General features: G+C 52.5%; 7 protein-coding genes across 7 annotated transcripts; 3 read left to right on the forward strand and 4 right to left on the reverse strand.

Moving 5' to 3' along the window:
• Positions 1-214: 214 nt before the first annotated feature.
• On the forward strand, positions 215-1,960 carry BU26DRAFT_501041 (uncharacterized protein; the record flags this gene model as incomplete). The annotated part of the gene is made up of 1 exon (XM_033826544.1): positions 215-1,960. The coding sequence occupies one exon, from the start codon at positions 215-217 to the stop codon at positions 1,958-1,960; it is 1,746 nt and encodes a 581-aa protein (XP_033687733.1).
• A 395-nt stretch (positions 1,961-2,355) lies between these two features.
• On the reverse strand, positions 2,356-3,380 carry BU26DRAFT_208453 (HAD-like protein). The gene has a single exon (XM_033820615.1). It carries the CDS (start codon positions 3,101-3,103, stop codon positions 2,372-2,374), a length of 732 nt encoding a protein of 243 aa, XP_033687734.1. The 5' UTR covers positions 3,104-3,380; the 3' UTR covers positions 2,356-2,371.
• A 54-nt stretch (positions 3,381-3,434) lies between these two features.
• On the forward strand, positions 3,435-5,385 carry BU26DRAFT_476402 (nucleotide-binding domain-containing protein; the record flags this gene model as incomplete). The annotated part of the gene is made up of 7 exons (XM_033825566.1): positions 3,435-3,597; positions 3,654-3,735; positions 3,802-4,162; positions 4,241-4,547; positions 4,658-4,889; positions 4,953-5,042; positions 5,111-5,385. Coding segments are annotated over 7 exons (1,480 nt in total), but the record flags the coding sequence as incomplete, so codon positions are not given.
• A 567-nt stretch (positions 5,386-5,952) lies between these two features.
• BU26DRAFT_476405 (uncharacterized protein) lies at positions 5,953-8,614 on the forward strand (the record flags this gene model as incomplete). The annotated part of the gene is made up of 6 exons (XM_033825567.1): positions 5,953-6,026; positions 6,100-6,488; positions 6,554-6,639; positions 6,718-7,345; positions 7,554-7,575; positions 7,642-8,614. The coding sequence occupies 6 exons, from the start codon at positions 5,953-5,955 to the stop codon at positions 8,612-8,614; spliced, it is 2,172 nt and encodes a 723-aa protein (XP_033687736.1).
• Positions 8,478-10,498, reverse strand: BU26DRAFT_547416 (FAD dependent oxidoreductase). Its single transcript, XM_033831882.1, has 4 exons — positions 10,142-10,498; positions 9,753-10,042; positions 9,111-9,684; positions 8,478-9,046 (listed from the first exon to the last, which is right to left on the reverse strand). The coding sequence occupies exons 1-4, from the start codon at positions 10,404-10,406 to the stop codon at positions 8,769-8,771; spliced, it is 1,407 nt and encodes a 468-aa protein (XP_033687737.1). The 5' UTR covers positions 10,407-10,498; the 3' UTR covers positions 8,478-8,768.
• Positions 10,499-11,221: 723 nt separating this feature from the next.
• Positions 11,222-13,200, reverse strand: BU26DRAFT_420449 (MFS general substrate transporter; the record flags this gene model as incomplete). The annotated part of the gene is made up of 8 exons (XM_033823363.1): positions 11,222-11,591; positions 11,667-11,847; positions 11,910-12,024; positions 12,121-12,263; positions 12,328-12,453; positions 12,534-12,627; positions 12,740-13,001; positions 13,133-13,200. The coding sequence occupies 8 exons, from the start codon at positions 13,198-13,200 to the stop codon at positions 11,222-11,224; spliced, it is 1,359 nt and encodes a 452-aa protein (XP_033687738.1).
• A 1,256-nt stretch (positions 13,201-14,456) lies between these two features.
• Positions 14,457-16,816, reverse strand: BU26DRAFT_600990 (uncharacterized protein). Its single transcript, XM_033835221.1, has one exon. It carries the CDS (start codon positions 16,753-16,755, stop codon positions 14,464-14,466), a length of 2,292 nt encoding a protein of 763 aa, XP_033687739.1. The 5' UTR covers positions 16,756-16,816; the 3' UTR covers positions 14,457-14,463.
• Positions 16,817-18,898: the final 2,082 nt, after the last annotated feature.

An 18,898-nucleotide genomic window follows, 5' to 3' on the forward strand; every position in this document is an offset into this window, starting at 1 on the left:
CTTGGTTCGCATGCGAGTCTTTTGTTCACCTAAGAGCCTCTAGACGCTCTATCTAATTCGACTCTGTTATCGCGCGTACTACTCTTAACTAGAGAATTTTCCTGGCCTATGAATCCGGCTTACGTTCTTTATCGCAACAATGGCGGAACAACGTCGCTCTTGGCTGCAGGATGCATGGCGAACGTTTTCTTATTTCATCTGGAGACGCATAGAGATGTGCATCGGATACTTCTACGCCAAATACTACGAGGTTCCGAGGTACGAGCCTCTAAGAGACGACGAAGGCGGTACGGAAAACGATATTGGGGTTTGGCCACGAAGACTCCTCCACGTCCCGACAATGACATCTTACGAGTGGCAACCTGGCAACCGGTATGGACGATACACAAGCCCAAAGTACAACGCTCTCTCGTATACTTGGGGACGATTTGCACTGGGGATTGGCGAGAAAACGCATGTCCGGGGTCTGAGGGTCAATGGGATCACGTGGGATATACCGCGCATTGATCCCGAAACACATTTCAGCGTGGAAGCGTTCGAGAAGGTTATTCGGCAAGCGGTCAAGGATCACATGTATCACAATCGCTGGTCCGCCAGACAGCGAGACTTGAGGTTCCTATGGCTGGATATCGCTTGCATTGACCAGACCTTCCCACGATGGGCCACTCTCGAGATCGGCAGACAAGCAGCAATTTTCGGGAGGGCAAATCGCGTCTATGTGTGGTTAAGCCATCATCAAACGAACGGCTTGAAAAGCTGTCTTAGCGGTATCCTTAGTGCCAGCGACAAAGCATACCCGTCCACCGACGATTTGAGGACAGCATCACCGCCAAACGTAAGAGATTTTGCGGGAGATTGGGTGCAAAACATGACGTTGGCGCTACACTCTTTACTTGCCGACCCATATTTTAGCTCACTTTGGACTCTTCAAGAAGGATATCTTAGTCCTGGAGCCATCCTCATGTCCCAAGAAGCTGATACCATTATTGAAAAGAACGAGTCGAGTGTCACCCTATACGACCTTGCGCGCTCACTTGGACGAATTCACAGAAGGTGCGTGACGTTGATAGAGGTCGATTCCAATCAACGTGACGCATTTTGGCATCTTGCGGAGAGGATTGTCAAGAGTGGCATCGGCCTGTATATCATGGCACAGCCGATGGTGTTGTACGGGATTTCACGATATCGGCGCACGACGTACCCACAGGACAGAATATACGGGATCCAACAAGTCTTCGATTTTAGACTGGGTCGCACAAATCCATCCTCGGATCCTAACCGTTCATATACCCTTGAGGAGCTCGAAGATGAGCTTGGTAAAAAGTTGCTGGAGACTTGGCCATCAATGAGTCAGCTCTTTGTTCACTCTATGATTCCATCAATTGGGAGAGGGTGGCACATGACCAATGAGTCTGTGATCCCTTCTTTTGGCCATAATGGTCGACAAGTGCCCTCTGGATTCCTACGCGCATGCAGACTATTGACAGCAGACCACAACGGCGCTACCTGGGGCTTTGTGAAGGGTCTCTCCTGCACCTTCGGACGTATGAAGGACGCCTGGAGAGAGCTTTATGGGTATAAAGACAATTATCAGCACGGAAACGTGGTATTTTGCCACAGGATCGCGCTTGACGAAGAACTTCGTGCACAGCTCCCGGGAATACCGATGATATGCCCTCCAGCTGGGCGAGTGCAACACGACCTTGCAGAAGCAATTGCAGATTTAGAGATAGGTACCCAGCTCCGTGTCATACTTCTCGATGGTATTGAGCCTAGTCAGAATTGGGCAACCTACTACGGCATCCTTGTGCTCTTTCAGGAGAAGGAGGGAACAAGATATTGGCACAGACTCGGCATTTGTCAGTGGATTACTGTAGAAGAACTTGACGACAATGAAGCGGTGCCTTTTCTACGCGGTATTGGGCCTGATTGGCAGGAAGTGGAAGGGCTTTACACCTAAAAGGAGACTTCCTACGGGCGCTAGGCGACCAAGCTGCACAAGCCAACCCGATTTCGCTGCTCTTCACTTCGCAAGTGATCTCGCTTCGACTTCTTGAAGAATGGTGGTGGAAATGCGACGAGAATGCTCGACCTGAGATGAAACATCTGGCCGGCCGTCCTTTTGGTATTCTGTGAGCTTCCCATACGTGGAACTCCCCCATCTGTGGTACATGGTTCACAAGTTATTTCCAAGATATGGCTTTCTGGGAAGAGGAATCAAATCGCAGAAGGTGGAAAGGCGCATCTGGAGCATCTCGTAGGTGTACGGCGAAGGGCCGCTGAGGCCGCTGCAGCGATTCATGTTAGCAATCAATGAGATGATCCGACAAGTTCGAATGTTCGATAAATGAATTTGCATCTCCAACCATTGCTACCGTGACTTCTCTATAATCTGCTTCGCCATATCTTCCAACCCCCCAGCCACAACCTCCAACTTCGCATCGCTAAAAACATCAAGACACGCCTCCTTCTCCAGCACCGAACTCCACGCGCCCCGGAATCCAACCTTGGTCGCAGCCGCAACATCCCACAGATGGGCAGCAGCAAACCACTTTACGTCGTTCCCGCCTAGCCGCTTGCACACAGCCTGGTACGCGGGGAGCGCAGGCTTCGCCACGCCTAACGAGTCGCAGCTGATAAAATTCTCAACCGGCATCTCGACATTCGCCCGCTCGAAATACCCTTTCACGCGCTGCACATCGCCGGTCGTAAAACACCATACAGTGAAGCCATTCTCGCGCAGCAGCTGGAACGTCTCGCGGCAGCCCGGCCGCAGCTCCAACGCGCCGTAGCCCTCAATGCACTGATCGCGTTCCTCGTCGGTGGCCAGGACGCGCGGATCCGCGACGCCGCAGAGGCTAAGCGTGCGGTAGAAGAGCCCTCGAAGAACCTCCTTGTAGGCCTTGTAGCTCTCTGAGATGGACAGGAAGGTGAATTCCAGTTCTGCGGCAGTCTGCCAGGTGAAGCCGAAGTGTTGAGGCGTGATGGTGAGCTGGCGGAGTTTACGGCCCAGAACGGCGTCTATGCGGGCGTAGTAGGCGTCGAAGGAGACGCAGGTGCCGACGACGTCGAAGACGACGTGTTTCTGGGGCTGGGGCGACATTTGGCGGAGGCGGTGTGATAACTCGAGTTTCCGACCGCGGAGCTTCGATGCGCGTCTCGATTGGGATAGCAGAGCTAGATAACCGTGAGGAAAGCTGTCGCTGTGACACCGGGCCGGTGGCCGGCGGAGTTAGGATGTCCGCCGTAGCAAGTTCGCACCACAATGTGCCCATCCCACCCTTGATGCTATCGGACGGATCAGCTCCACGCCGTTTGTGCGCCGTTGTGCAAGGAAGAGCCGGGCAGACAAAATGGTCTTTATATTCGAGGGCGAAGTGTTGCTGGGAGCCGCACTAGCAGCTTGCTTTTTTTCTTCTCCCTCGTCCAGTCAGCATGGTCCTGCCCGTTGCCAACCCCACCAAGTCGTACTGGATCGAGGCCGCCAACTCGTCGCTGCGCAATCATCGCTCCAGTGACGGTCTGCCTGCGGAGACGGATGTGGCTATAATCGGCAGTGGGTATGCGGGTGCTGCCACAGCTTATTGGATGCACAGAGTGCGTGGGGGACACTCGCATCCTTGGTCGTTGAGCCCACGTTGACACATGTCCAGTATACCGAGAAGGCTCCGACGCAGCCTCACGTGACTATTTTGGAAGCTAGAGATGTCTGCGGCTCTGCCACGGGACGAAATGGTATTTACATGCCTGCGATGATGGAATGAATGCATTTTAGAACAAGCCCGCCAACCATCCATACAGGAGGACAATTGCGACCACACGCCTACTCTCGCTATTCGGTATGGAGCGAACGCTTCGGACCCCAAGGCGCAATGGACCTCATCGCCCACGAAATGGCACATTTGTCTGCTTTTGAAGAGCTAGCGAATGAAGAGGGTATCGCCGAGGAAGTATGTTTAAAGTTCGGCGAGACGTTCGATGCGGCCATGACACAGGAAGCCTGGACCCGGCTCAAGGGCGCATACGATGCTATGCGGAGAGATCACGGCGAAGATCACAAGATCGTTAAGCTGTGCAGAGTCGTTGAGGATGCGCTTGAGGCGGAGGAGGTTTCGCAGATGAAGGGTGCTATCGCGGCGGTGCTGCATCCTGCTGGACAAATGTGCATTTTTCCCATCCATCCCTTCTCCTCGCATTGCCGATCCATCCTTTAAAAAACAGCCGTCTGACCACCTCGCAGATGGCCCTACAAATTCGTACACGCCCTCCTCCGCATCCTCCTCCAAAAAGGTCATCTAAATCTACAGTCACACACACCCGCAACACATGTATCAAAGCGCGATGCCAACGGCTGGATCACGGTAACGACGCCCCACGGAAAGATACGTGCCAGATCCGTAGTCCACACCACGAACCGCTGGGCCTCGCACCTCCTCCCCGAATTCAGCAAGCTCATCCTGCCTGATCGTGGCGCCGTGGCCGCCATCAAGGCGCCTGAAGGCTTCATTAAGCGCACAGGCGCCCAGCACTGGGATGCTGTCGTGAATGTAAGTGAGCCCTTGCCCATCCAACCATCTATTCATTTGGATCAGACTTCGCTGCGTAAAACCGTTTTGGGCACCTCTCCAATACTGATACTGATGCTAACACGGCGTAGAATTACCACCTCCAACTTCCCCCGCCCTACAATACCATCATCATCGGCGGCGCCCGGCAACTCCTCATCCACCAGCCCGACTCATGCCACCAAAACGACGCAGAAGACAAGCACATCCCCGGCATAGTCGAGTTCTTCAAGACGTGGCCCAAGTCGGATATCGTGGACTGGCAAGGCTCCAGTAAAGCCGAGCTCGGCCTAGCCGACGAGCAGGGCGGTTCTTGGTCAGGCGGTACGCATAGACCTCGTTGAAGCTCCAAGCAGGCTTGTTTAAAATGAACTAATTAAATTGCAGTGGAAAGTTCAAGCGCAGACGGGTTTCCATTCGTAGGCTCTGTGCCCGAGAGGCAGGGTCACTTCATTGCCGCTGGCTTTGCGGGACATGGTACGTGACATTCTCACCTCACACGAGTCCATTCTCAAAAGCCTACAAGATTGACCTTTCAAAACCAGGCATGCCGCGCATCCTCCTCTCAGCCGCACACATCACGCCGCTCGTCCTTGGGTCCCTCAACATCTCATCCAGCATACCCCCTCTTGCCACTTCATTCCCAGCACTACCGAAGCCATTCCACGCCACGAGGGAACGCATCGAGAAGCTCCAGGAGACGGATTTGGAGGCGCTGAGGGAGGCGTATAGACAGAAGTGTAAGGACAGCGCGAAGAAGGAGTTTTGTAATACGGCGAGGAGTTTATGAGTAAGCGAGGCGAAGGTCTAGAGAGGGGAGGGGAGGTAGAGAGAATAGAGAAGAGAGAAGAGTAAGACTAGAGTAGAGAGTAGAGTATAGAGCACGAATAGTTAAATAAAATATAGTAAAGTAGATAATAGCCTTTATGAGTATAGTAAGTAATATCTATTATCTGCTAATACTATCTCTATTATATAATAGAGAGAAATCGCGGAGCTAGTTCGCTACTAGCTTTAGTGCCAACCTTGGACCTCGGGAAATATCAGGGATCTAGCCGACGCTTATCCGCATACAGCCTGTGCTCGGGTGTACTCTAGGTGCTTAGACTTGCCCAAGCTTTGAGATTGGGACGTCGGTCTTGCATGGAAACTTCGTGAACAGCCATGGCGTGTTTGTGTGAGTCTGTGTGTATGCTGGCCGTCTCTCCAGATGCCATGCATGTATGTATGTCTTTCTGCCACGCTCCGTGGGTCCTCGGCTAGCTAGCGTGCTGGCCGGTCCGGTCGTCGCCTCCGACCGGGCCGGTCGACGACAACACACTCTGCGAGGCTCCGTCGCCAAATCTCTCACCTCAGTCCGACGACCTACGCCTCTCGCCAATTTGCTATGGACGCTGAGCACCCAAGGCCTACAAAGAGGCGCCATTTGGCCGTCGAGGAGCGACAGCGAGCCATCCGCGCGTAAGACAGCACTGCCCTTCAGTGGTCTGCACCAGCATGGGCGATAGAACCTGAACTGACGTCCGTCGCGCAGCTGTGCCGAGTGTCGCCGCCTCAAGGAGAAATGCGAGGATGGCATACCGTGCAGGCGCTGTCGCCATCTACGCCGCCCGTGTGAAGTCGCTCCTGTGCCTGCTCCTGTGGACAGGCCAGCCCCGGACTTTGCCGGCTCGCTCAAGGATCTGATAGACCGCTTGCGATACATGGGGTTCATCCTAAAACACCATTTTCCAGACCTAGCGCTGGATATAGACTCTCTGCGGCGCATGTGCGACGCGCTGGCCTCGCGCACTCCACGCCCCGACCAACATGAGAACATGGTGGAGTCGTCCGAGCAACTCGCCAATGTCCAACCGACCGATAGCAGCCCTGGCATCGAAGACGAAGATTGCACTATTGACTCTGTAGACGATACGACAGTTCGTACGTTGTCCTTGAGCTTCTCGCTGCCAATTGCTCCACTGACAGCCTCTTCTCGCGCGCTACAGATTATTCGGGCGAATTCTCACACTGGAACTTTTCTATGCATATCAAACGCAATATAGACGAACTCATGGCTAAATCCAATGTGCCGGTACGCAACCACCCGCAGCCCTGGTCGTGTGTGCCTACCCTGCTTTATTCGTGCATCGGTGCTCACCTTGTCTCATAGAGCCTAGACAACGTCAACCGAGTGCCAGAATTCCACCGCGTCGGCGAGGCAGACCCAAGTTCGACTTCCATCGCAGATATTGTCGCCATGCTGCCGCCCCGTCCGGTAGCCGCTTTTTTGATCAATGTCTTTTTCAAGCATGCCACGAGTATCTACTACTTTGTAGACCGACGCTGGCTCGACGGCACTTTGGACCTCATTTACAACAATGTGACCAACCTGCGCTCAAAGGATGTCACTGCAGCGTGCGTCATGCTGATGGTGCTCGCCGTCGGAACCCAATATGTCCACCTGGAATCTCCTGAAAAGCAGGGTAAACGAAGCACTAACAATTCAACTTCCTCCAACACCCAAGGGAGCCGGGAGCTCGACATCGGATCTGCCTTTTACCGCCAAGTGGCAAAACTCATCTCGGAAGTCACCCACGCTGGCTCACTGCTCAGCGTTCAAGTTTTTCTACTTCTGGGCCTCTATTGGTTGCCTCTTGATGCCTCTGGACTGAGTTATGTCTATCTAAACCTGGCCATCAAGGTAGCCATACAAAACGGGATGCATCGAAATGTCTCTCGCAGCTCTTTTGATTCGAGCACCAAAGAGATCCGGCGCCGTATTTGGTGGACAGCTTACTGTATGGAAAGGTTTGTTTCAGCCCACCATCTTGATTCTTCTGCTCAAGAACATGAACAGAAAAATCGGCATATACCATGGCCGTCCGACGTCCATTGTGCGCTCCGAAATCGATGTAGATTTACCGCGAAGCCCTGATGCGAATAATCTGAATGATAACTCCTTTGACTCCTCCGGCCTGTTGGAGTCGATTCATCTTACAGGGCAAGCTGAACTATTCCTTCAAGAAATGTAAGCGCTTATTCACATCTAATCATTGGTGGAAATGGAAATGACGGACTTACCCTATTTTATCAGATCACGACTTCGGACATGCGAAAAGTCCGAAGTCAGGACAATCTTGAACCGTATCAAGCTCATGAAGACGAATTTCCAAGGACGGTGGTCTCCTCCTCAAAGAGATGTGCCACTAGTATCCACGTCCAGTCAAGTGGAGCAGCTAAAGTCACGTGCTGAGATACATGCTCGGTTGGAGTGCTGCTTATTGCACATGTTCATTGGGCGACCTTTCATTCTGGCCCACCGCCAAGTACGTGCAGGGATTGTTGTTCCGAGTCCTTCGAAAGCATCCCGGGCAACAGCACCCGAGCCGCATGCGCAGTGGACTTTCCTAGTTCAAGACTGTGTTGCGGCTGCAAAAGAAGTTATCAGCCTCTGTCATACCCTGCAGACGGGGCGCATGGGCCTCGCAAAGTCGTCATATACCGAGTACAGCTCATGCCGCGCATCCCTGCTGGTCTTGATTGCTTACAGTACCTGCTACCGCACAAACGAGTTCGCAAGCACTCTACAAAGAGGTCTTGATGCGATCAGAGAAATGGCTTCGGTGGGTGATTCGGCACGCTCAGAAGTCTCTCTTCTTGAGACGCTGGAGGCAGCGTTACATCGACTTCGAGTATTCGATCCATTACCCGAACCGCCGACGGACACAGGCGGAAACAGCTCAGCGGAAGAGAGTTACGCGGGTTTTCTCAACTGGTATACCAAACTGGGCGGCCCCGCCAATTCTCGTACCGATTCGACATACAACGGCGATGATGGGCAAGCGGCGAGGGCTCTGCAACCCCGTGAGCCCGAATCACAAATGGGGCCAATCAGATATGTCCCAGCGGTGCCCAGTATACCGAGCGATCCATCCCTCGATATCTACCCCTTTGACTTTAACCTGCTAAATCCGGATGGAAGCGCCGCTTTCTTTACACCAGACTTCAATGAGCACGGCAACCCTGAACGAGAATTGTTTGAGAATATTTTGTGGGTGCCCAGGTAGTCGATGTATTTACAACTGTCCAGATCCCATTGCACAAGCCTACGCGGCAAACGAGATATGCGATACACAATTGGCTCCGCAATTGCAGTCTAGGCCTGCGCGTACCATACTGGAATGAAAGGGTAATTATCGGATTCATCGCCCATCTCGCCGCTCACAATGTTGCCCGGACAGGTTCGCTTTCCACAATCTCTCTCCACAACTTCAATGACACGTGCTCCTTTGGTTGACTCCATCTGGCAGGCGAAATACGATACGGAACAGGCAGATCCACGTTTTCCGTGTCACCCGTGACGATCATGGAAGCGATTGCTTTCGCGGAGAAGAAGATCTGCGGCATGCCATGGCCGCTGAATCCTGCGCACAAGTATTGGCCAGGTCTGCCGGGAGCCGGTCCAACGTAGGGAAATCCATCATTCGAATAACCCATGACTAGCAGAAAAAGTCAGCTAGGGTATCCACTATACGCCGGTTTGCCGAGACGAACGAGACTTACTACCTGTCCAGACATCTTCGGTGCGGACGTCACTCTTTTCCCATCCGTAGAAATGCCGTTGCATGTACCCATCAAAGTAACGTCGCGCGCCTTTAATTAGACTGCTATCGTCGGAATTGTCGAACCAGTCGTTCAAGTTCCTAAAAAAGTCCCTCTTGGCACCTCCTACTATGACACTACCATCAGGCCTGGGAATCATATAGTCGTACTCGTAGTCCGAGATTCTCATCATGTAGCTATCCGTCAGTCTCGGTGCATATTTCCCCACTAGCCGCGCTACTATGCCTTTGACAGGGACGATTTTGTCTTTCATTTCGGGCACCAGGGCCGAAGTGTAGCCGTTGGTGGCATAGATGACGATGGAGGTCTTGATTGTGCTGCGTGGGGTGGTGACGAGCCACCGGTGATCTTTTGCATCTGTGGCGGCTGGTGAGACGCTGGTGACAGGTGTGTATGTCTGCAGATTGACTCCAAGGGAGACGGCTTTCTCTAGCAAGTGTGTCACAAGTCGATACGGCCACAGACGAGCGGCATCGTATGTGAGGCAGGACTTGGCCCCCCGCACACCAGACACCTGTGCATCCAGTCAGCTCCGGAAATGGGGGGATGCAGAAATGTCTGAATACTACGTGTATGGCATACCTGTTCAGCCTCGCGATCCTCACTATACCCAATATCCCTCGCCGTAGAAATATCCGCATCAACCACTCTTTCAAGATCGGCTTTGATCTTCTCCTTCCCCTTTTTGTACAAACAAACATCCACGACCCTTGTCTCTTCAAAATCACAATCCACATCTTCGCGCTTCACCAGCGCTTTAATCGCACCAATCTGCCTCGCCTCGAAACTCGCGACATGCTCTGCAACTTCCTTTCCGTGTGTAGAAAGCACGCTGGCTGCTCTGAGTAGCGGGTCTGGCTTTAAATGTCCACCTAAAACATAGCATCAGCATTAATACCATCCCACCCACCACACACCTTCCACAAAAATAAAAATAGGAATCAAGGAAATCAGATACAGGTGAAACATACCATTCCTCCCCGTAGCCCCCGAGCACGCCTCCCTCGCCTCCAGAACCACAATCTCCGGCACTTTCCTTCCACACCTCGCACTCTCCTCAACTAAATGATACGCCAAACTCGCACCCACATACCCAGCCCCAACAACCACGATGTCTGCGGAAGAAGGGAGTCTGGGAGTACTACGGTGGCGGTCGATCGGGCCGACTTGTTTGCGCCAATAGGAGGGAAGGGCGTGGGGCACGGGGAACTTGCTGCGATTAGAGTTGCTGGGCATGATGGGATGGTCCACGTATCGGCAAGTGTTTTCCGTTTGAATCCTGGGTCCGAAAATGTGTGCGGGTTTTGGCGGCGTAGGTTATCGTGATGTAGCCCCTACCCTGGGTATTTGGGCGCGCGGCCGGCTTGTTGTGTGTGAGGGGCGAGAGTACCTTGAGGGTTTAAGGGACCGGGCCGGGGGCCGGGCAGGTGATTGGCTCCCTGAGAGGAATGTAGCGAGATGATGGGCGGGTAAGCCGGTGCGCGTATCCAATCCCAACATTCATTATCCATCATTAACGGCAGCTGGGATTCCAAGCTTCTAAGGAAATCTAGGAGATAAGATAAAGAGGGTTTGGGTGAGCGGAGTTGCGAGATTGCCGCGCCGTGACGGATGACATCAATCGACTACTTGCGCCGCGCAAAACCGCCCGTAGCGAGGTTTCCATGTCATAGCCATGCACCATTTCGCTTCAATCACCATGAATACCGAGTGCGAACCTGTCATTTGTTCAACGTTTAGCTGGATTTTTGTTTGGGGTGAGCGCAGAGATGGCGGAATGAGGCATCGAGCGCGTACTTGGTATATGTTGGTCGGTTGGCCTACGATTGGCAGTATTGGCGATGTTGGGGGGAGTTTGAGCTTAGGTGTGTAAGACGCGCGATGTTCAGCATGTTAGGGACAGCAATAGACGATGCTTTTCAGGTCGCTACACCATCTCTGAAAGTCAATGGTTCAACGATGGGGACGTCTTCAGGGATGAACAGCATACACCTATGCCATATCTCCCACTCCTCAACGCCCCTTACCCATCCCTAAACTCCTTATTCCGTTCAATCCTTCCCCTGTACCACCTCTGCCTCCGCCTCCGCCTCCGCCTCCGCCTCTACTACTAACATATCCACTACCGGCCTCCTCGGCACCTTCCCAATCAAAACAACCATACTCGGGATCATAAGCACCAGCACCGCACAATTGATATACAAGCTGATCTCCGGCCCAATAGTCTTGCTGGAGCTGAGACCATAACTCACGGCCTGGCCCGCGACCTCGAAGGCACGGAAGACGCCGCCGGCGCGGGAGGCGACTTGAGCTTCGTTGGAGAAGGTAGACAGGATCCAGTAGATGGTGAGTTGGGTCCAGTAGCCAGAGACAAAGATGACTAGGTAGGGGATGTAGGCTTTAGCCCAGCGGGCAGTGTGGCTGGATATCCGCATTAGCCAAGTTCCGAGAGAGGTGAAATGGAGGAGGACATGGGTAGGAGGGGTTAGAACTTACATATTGTAATCCAACGCCGCATTCCTCCCCAACTGATGGCTTTCAATGCACACCCAAATAAAGCATGCAATCTGCGGGATGACCCATAGCAAGAAAGCGGCCCAGGCTCTGCGACGCTGCGACCACCGCTGGCTGTCGAGGACTTTGCCGAAGATGATGACGGAGGGGATGGTCAGAGATGCTGCATCCAGGGTCAGTATGGGCGGAAAAAATGTTAAGGAAAAAGGGCTAGTAGTTACGTACGCACGATGAGCGACGAAAGCGCGCGTGCGCGGACCGAAAAGTGCAGCGAGAGATAGGTGCCCATTGTTCCGCCGTAGAAGAAGGAGTAAAAGGCTGGGATGAAGACAAGCCAGGTCTAGTGATCAAAGTGTGTTAGTAAACCCGTGCATAGATGCTGTTTGAAACGGTCGAGAAGAATGGAATGGGAGGGGTGGGTTTAAAGGGGGCGAACCTTTGGTTCCTTCAGATACCGTCCCAGAGCAACGAACTCCTGCTTCCACGTGTGCATTTCGGATATTTGAACTTTGCTGTCGTCGCGGCGCCGCACCTTGGATGTCTTAGAGAGGAGCAGGGCCCAGATAGCTCCGGTACATTCTGGGCGTGCTGTTAGAATTGAAAAAACGTCGCTAAACACAGTTCTTCGGCTCTTGAGACGTACCAAAGGCCACGAAGATCAGATACGTGGACCAGGCGACTCCGCCACCGGTCGATCGCGAATGGTTGGTCGAGAAGTTGATTGCGCCGCCGATGACGCTGCCTGTGCTGCGCATAGCGGACCATATACCTGGCATATCATCTGTCAGTTAAAAGTCCCTCATTGTATTCGTATTTCAAACTGGTGAACCAGCATTCTAGTATACATACCGAGGTAAAGACCTCTATCTTCCGGTCGTGGATACGACAGCATAGCCGTCGTCTCACCCACATAGAGGAAACCAGACGCAACCCCATTTACGACCTACGCACGCATCATCAATCAGCACACAATCATCCTCAAAATCCCATCAAATCTCCAAACCCAACATTCTCCATTCCCGCCATCCTCCCAAGTCAAAACAAAATACACTTACATTCGCAGCCAGCAAATACCACTGCACTTTAAACCTCGCATTAACATAATACGCACTCCCATGCAACGGCATCGCCACCGCCGCAATCAAGCACGCCCACTTAATTCCAATCCTATTGATGAGCGGGCCTCCAATAATCGTGCTCAGAAAGCTGCAGGCATAAGACAGCGAGTTGGCGAGGTTGGCGAGCCAGGGCGAGGAGAGACCGCCGCCGCCCAGGTTCGTGATGGCGTCGGACATGGCCGGGCCGACGAGGGAGAGGCTGTTGGGGATGGGCGGGTTAGCATCGTGTAGGAGAAGTCGTTGTGGTTGTGGTTGTGAGGTTGGTCGTTGTGGGTTTGAAGGGGGGAAATGGATTGGGGATTGCGGATGTAGATGAAAGAAAACACCTACGCTCCAAACAACACCATCTGAAAAAGCACGCTCCGAAAAAAGATGCGCACAGTATATTTCGTCTGCATAACCTCTCTGAGACTGCCCACCGCAAAATCGTCGTTCCCATCGTTCATCGTGTGGGCGTCCACAACAGAGCTCTTCGATTCCGTCTCGGAGGGCTTCATGGCGGAAAAACAAAAAGGTCAAAAGTCAGCACACGCACTCTCTCTCCACAACCCGGGGTGGTCGTCGGTGTATGTATGTATGTATATATTTATGTGTATGTAGGTGTAGATGTAGCCAGCGTGTTGTCGCGCTTTTCTTTGTCGAGGAGATGAGTGGTGGAACAGACACCAAATACGGCGACGCGAGCGACGACCCACGGAAACGGTTTCTGGAGCAGTTTATTGTAGTACATGTAGCACACTACCCCGCGTTATCGGTACAGTTTTCCCGTGATATCTGGCCGGACAGGTGCACTGTTCTGGAAAAGATAAGGGACGGTGTCGCATGCATGATGCCTGTAGTGACCGGCCCGGTTGACGCTAGGTAAGATACAAGCTTGACTTCGAGATCGGCTGTCTTGCGCAACGAGCGTGCGTGATAAGTTATCTCATGGTAAAGAAGATAAGTCGGAGGCTGCTACGGGTTGGACTTAGTTTTATGGGGCAGGTTGGGAGATAGGAGGGATTGTGTGGAGACTTGTGGAGAAGGGTAGGAATGCGATTTAGTCAGAATCTGAAACCGGTTAGCGAGACTCGCTTGCATTCTCCCGAGACATCCCTCTTTCCAGATGACCGGATGTGACAAAGCAGCTCGATACTCCTGAGTTAATTGTGCCATGGTCACGGTGTTGAGAACCGTATACTTGGGGTCTAGTTTAGGGTCGCTGGAATTGTAAGGGTGTAACCCGTTCTTCGGCGCCTCGCTTCGCCGCGAACTAGCTCGCAGTGTTGTGATCCCTAGAGTCCGGATAAGTGCTGAGGGCTAGCAGTCGGAAGATTTAATCATGTGGACTCTGCAGGCCTGTGATCCGAAACGTCTGCCTAAAAACGAGCTTATACTCCTTTAGACGACGGATATATCATAGAACTGCAGGCATTGACCTCGCGTTTCTAATTCCGGCAAATTTCAGGATCGCATTGTTTAGGAGTTCGAGATTTGAGGTTTAGAGGAGTCCGTGGACGTTCAGGAATGCATGGGATTCTAACCCTGATGGTATAGTATCTGTGTTTGCGGGACAGAGGTAGCGTTGTGAAGCGGGTTATGTACACATGATGTTCCTGGGACGCCTTCAGGGGCAGCAAAATCCGGCACGGTGTGCTTGTTGAGTGACTAATATGTTCCTCTCAAAGAACTACCCAATCGAGCTTTCCCGTGGACACTCGATCCTTAGTGAGGGGAGAATAGGTGGAAGAAATGTAGTTGCCAATCTTAAGCATTGTACGAGAGCCCTTGTAGATTTCCTTCAGAAGAATGCCTCGACTGCCAGACCCAGCATTAAGCCGACATAGCTCAACCGCATAGTTATCGGAGAAGGGGAAGTAGTCCCGTAACCACGAACGAAGTTCGACAGTTCTGTATCTGCGGCTTCTCCCGAAATTTGGGAACCTTGGCTTTTCGACGTCGGGCGATTCGTGTGTCAGCCACACATTGCAAACAATCTCTCCGCTATCGGCAGAAGTGTATCTTGCACTCGACGAGCAAAATATACTTGCATGTGGAATTTGGACGGAGCCAGTTTGTAAAATCTGCCAAGTTGCGACTGCAGGGCTTGGAACTTCATCTAAGAAGATCCAATCAACGACGAGTTTTTCCTCGGTCCCTGGAATCTTTGCCTCAAAGGGCATTAAGGAACCTTGAGGTTCCAGGTGAGAATTATGCTCCAGAGACGAGAGGCTGTTGGAACTTATTGAAATGGAGCCGAAGAAATTGGCGCCAATCGATGAATAGGCCTCCTGCACAAAGCCAAGCGGGTACTGGCCCAATACGAGATCGTTGGAATCAGCTCCATGGGTGTCCTTCCATGTAACACTACCGACGACAGACATGATTGCTTCTGCTCTAAGACCCTTGCAAAAGCGATGTGATCCTAGGAGTAGAATGAGGTCCCTTCTCATGAAATGGAGGTATAACATCCCCGTACGGTTTAACAATTCTCCAAGTTCCAGGTAACCACGAGGGTACAGACCAAAAGCGATCAATTTCCCAAACATTTCGTTTGGCGCAACTTGGTCCAAGCTTTCATTGAGAAGAGGGCCGACCGCGGATTCTTCAATCGGTAATAGGCGAACTCGTCCGTCGAGTATCGATGTACACTCTTGATTCAGAGCCACTATGGTGTCCATTGCAATGGGAACTGTGTGGTCAGCGACCGAGAAGATTTCCCATTTTGCATTGCAAAGCCACATATCTGGCCGGAGGCATATCTCTTGCAGCGTCCAAAGAGAGCTAAACCATCCATCTGTAGTAACGTCCTCTCTTTTTATTCCACCCTCGAAACGGTACTCTTCGAAGAGCCCGGTGGCTTCATTGTCGGTGGAGAGATAGTCGAGAGGGTCGGCATGGAGGAACACCATGCACATGTACTCGACGGCCTTTTCTAGACCTTTCCAAGTATAGACGCGATTTAACCAGATGATGGCGTGCTCTGCGTTGTTGAATATAGCTGCTTGCCGGGCAATCTCCTCATTGGCCTTAGGAGAGCCGTCCTGCGGGATGCATACGAGGTCGAACCAAACGTACCGCGTAGAAGTAGGGACCTCGGCGAGTATTTCGGGGAGTTTCCGGACTTCGAAAACTGTGTTTTGAGGCACCTTCCAGTATTCAAGTCCTCTGATTTCCACAGGATCTTCATCCTGTTTTTGCCATCTCCCCCAGGTGTGGCTTATCGCTGTATAAGCGGGCCGCCGGTCGAGCTGTTCTCTTGAAATAACCTTTTGCTGCACACGATCCCACAGGTAATATGGAAGACCATCACTTTCTGGGAGCCAGTTGCAGGCTTGAAGAGTAGCTCCGATTGGACAGCATGGGTGGAGGCCAGGCAAGGCATTTTCACCTAGCATGACCTTTCCATCTCGAAGGATCGTATGCGTTGAGGGCGATAAGTCAAGCCTGGCTTCATAGTCCCTCAATTCGAGCTTTCTGAGTTGATTGTTCGGTCTTCTGACGCCGCTACGGTAGCAATGAAGTGAGACATGCTGGCACGCTGAGTATTTTGCTGCTTCCTGCCTCATCGTCATCAGGTGTGCCCCGTATTGCACGAACCCGGGGCCGCCGAATTCTTGCTCAAAGAGATTGAGAAGTCGGTTGAAGTGTAGTGAGTCTACATGTGGAGAGTCTACACGGAGCTCGTAGCTCACGCCCTCCGCTGAATGTCTAATGTAATCCGTGGATGGGGGGCCTTTCAGGACTTTGCAAGATGATCGATACGAGGTCCACCAGTGCCAGAGCATCCAGAAGGACTTTTCTTGAGCTCTGGAAATACGAACATTCTGGTTTGCTTTGTCGGATAGAATCTCGAAGAGCCGATAGAAGTCAGAGAAAGGCTTGGTAAATCCGCGTGAGACATTGTTTGGGTCCCAGGCCTCCTCAAGGACAGACCATAGAGGATCGGGCCTGTCTTCGACGTCCACTTGCATCTCGGTGATGCTGAGGAAGGTAGGGGATAGGGGGTAGTATCAACGGTCATCGATCACAAAGCGCGTTAAGCAGCACGCGTAGAAGGCTGAAGAAGAAATGAGCAAGGAAGGAGTGTTGCGGCTCCCCGCCTGAAATGGGGGACTGTCCACGGGGTCAGTTTCAGCCTCGCCGTGAGGCTAAGCCCAATTTAGTATAGCCGCCTGTCGCAGCGCTTAGGGCGAAAACCCAACGCCAATGCTTCGCGTCCCTCGCCTACAGTCCAACGCTTGACTCCGATGGAAATATCAGCTCAATGTCCCGATGGCGAACTCACAGAAAAGGATCAAGGGGTTGAACATGCTGCAGCCATCGAGCTTCAAAACCAGCTCGGTCATTGGCCGCGGCGCCTGCTCCACGTTCCGACTATGCGCTCCCTCGAATGGAACTCAGGCAACAGATACGGCGATTCGATCGAGCCGAAATACAACGCGATATCTTACACGTGGGGCCGCTGGTGTCTTCAACCCGATCAATTTCCTCAGGTCCAGAGCATCGACGTCCACGGGGTCTCCTGGCGGATTCCCAGAGTACATCCGGACCATTTTGATCCCGCCACATTGAAAGCCGTCATCGAACAAGCGCGAACTGCCGAGCCCAAATCGCCATTCAACTTCTCCGACGGCGAGGATGATGAGATCGTAGAGGTAGACTACGTGTGGATCGACATCGCATGCATCGATCAGAATTTTAACCTCACTTCCATGCTTGAAATTGGACGCCAAGCAGAGATATTCGGCGGGGCGCGAAGCGTGTATGTATGGCTGAGCCATACTTCAACCCCTGAATTGCGCGAGGTCCGCAATTTTGCAAGCAGCTGGGATCCATACTATCCGGACTTCGAGCCATTCGGGCCTGCCTCCGGCATTCCAGATCGTTGGCCTCAAGTGGAGACGGTTCTCGATTGCTTGAGGAAAGAGCCCTGGTTCTCTTCCGTGTGGACACTTCAGGAAGCTTATCTGAGAAAGGATGCCGTGTTTCTGTCTCGCAACGCCCAAAAGCTATACCGGATTGACGGTAGCTGGAATTTGAGTGAGGAGGGAACCGTAGAGAGCGAGTTCAGCTTTGGCCTAGGTGCCTTGCTGCTTGCTGCAGAAACTGTGAGCCTCAGCTCTGCACGGCTTCCTCCCGCGTCAGCACTCCAAGACATGGTACAGCAAACCATAAATGATTTGGGAATGAAGGCTTTGAACCGAAACGATCCAATGGGTCTCTACGCCGTCGCCCATCGCCGCAAGCCGAGCAACGATTTGGACAGCGTATACGGTATCCAACAAATATTCGGGCTCCGCCTTGGGCTGTCGTCACCCACTGCGGACCCTAGAAGAAACTTCACACTAGATGAATTGGAAGACGAACTCGGCGAGGCCTTGCTGGTGGCTGATCCAGTGCTCAGCCAGGGTTTCGTTCATACGGATGCGTCTATCGAGCTCGGCAAGCGATGGCGCGTCTCAAGAAGCGCAGTCGTACCTGAACCACTTTTCAATGATGACAACCCATGGAGAAGCTCATTGTATACACCCGTATGCGCCATGTTTACTGAGAACGTACTTGGAAAACGAATGGGATCCTTCAAAGGAAAGATGTGCAGTTTCGCTCATTTGCAACGGATATGGGCTTTCATGCACGAACAAGAATCACAGATGGAGGGCCAGCCAGTCATGTGGCTGATGCTGGATAATGCGCCTGATATTACACCAGCTATCGTCGAATCCTCACTGGGTGAGCATCCTCCTCAGCCCGGTGCTTTTCAATCCGAATTGCACTCTCACAGGAAGTCTGGAATACTTGCAAATTCCTTCGGAGAGGAGGCGCTAAAAGTGCTTCATTTGGGGGCTCATACTAGTTCACCTGGGGCTGAATGCCACTTTGGCCTTATCTTGCTCCAAGGTCAAATGAACAAGAGCACACTATGGAGAAGAATCGGCGTCTGTACGTGGCGTGGCTATGCCTCTTCCGCATGGGGGCTGGCTAATGGCTTGTTCAAACGGCAGTCTATCCCGTTTGCTTTGCGGGGTACGTCTTCGTCCTCCAGTACTCTAACTAGATATGGCGACGACTTGGTTCACCCCAACAAAGAACTCTTCGAGCCGTTCAAAGGCGACC

Source organism: Trematosphaeria pertusa, assembly GCF_010094035.1.
Source record: "Trematosphaeria pertusa strain CBS 122368 unplaced genomic scaffold BU26scaffold_3, whole genome shotgun sequence".
In the NCBI taxonomy this organism is placed as follows: Eukaryota; Fungi; Ascomycota; class Dothideomycetes; order Pleosporales; family Trematosphaeriaceae; genus Trematosphaeria; species Trematosphaeria pertusa.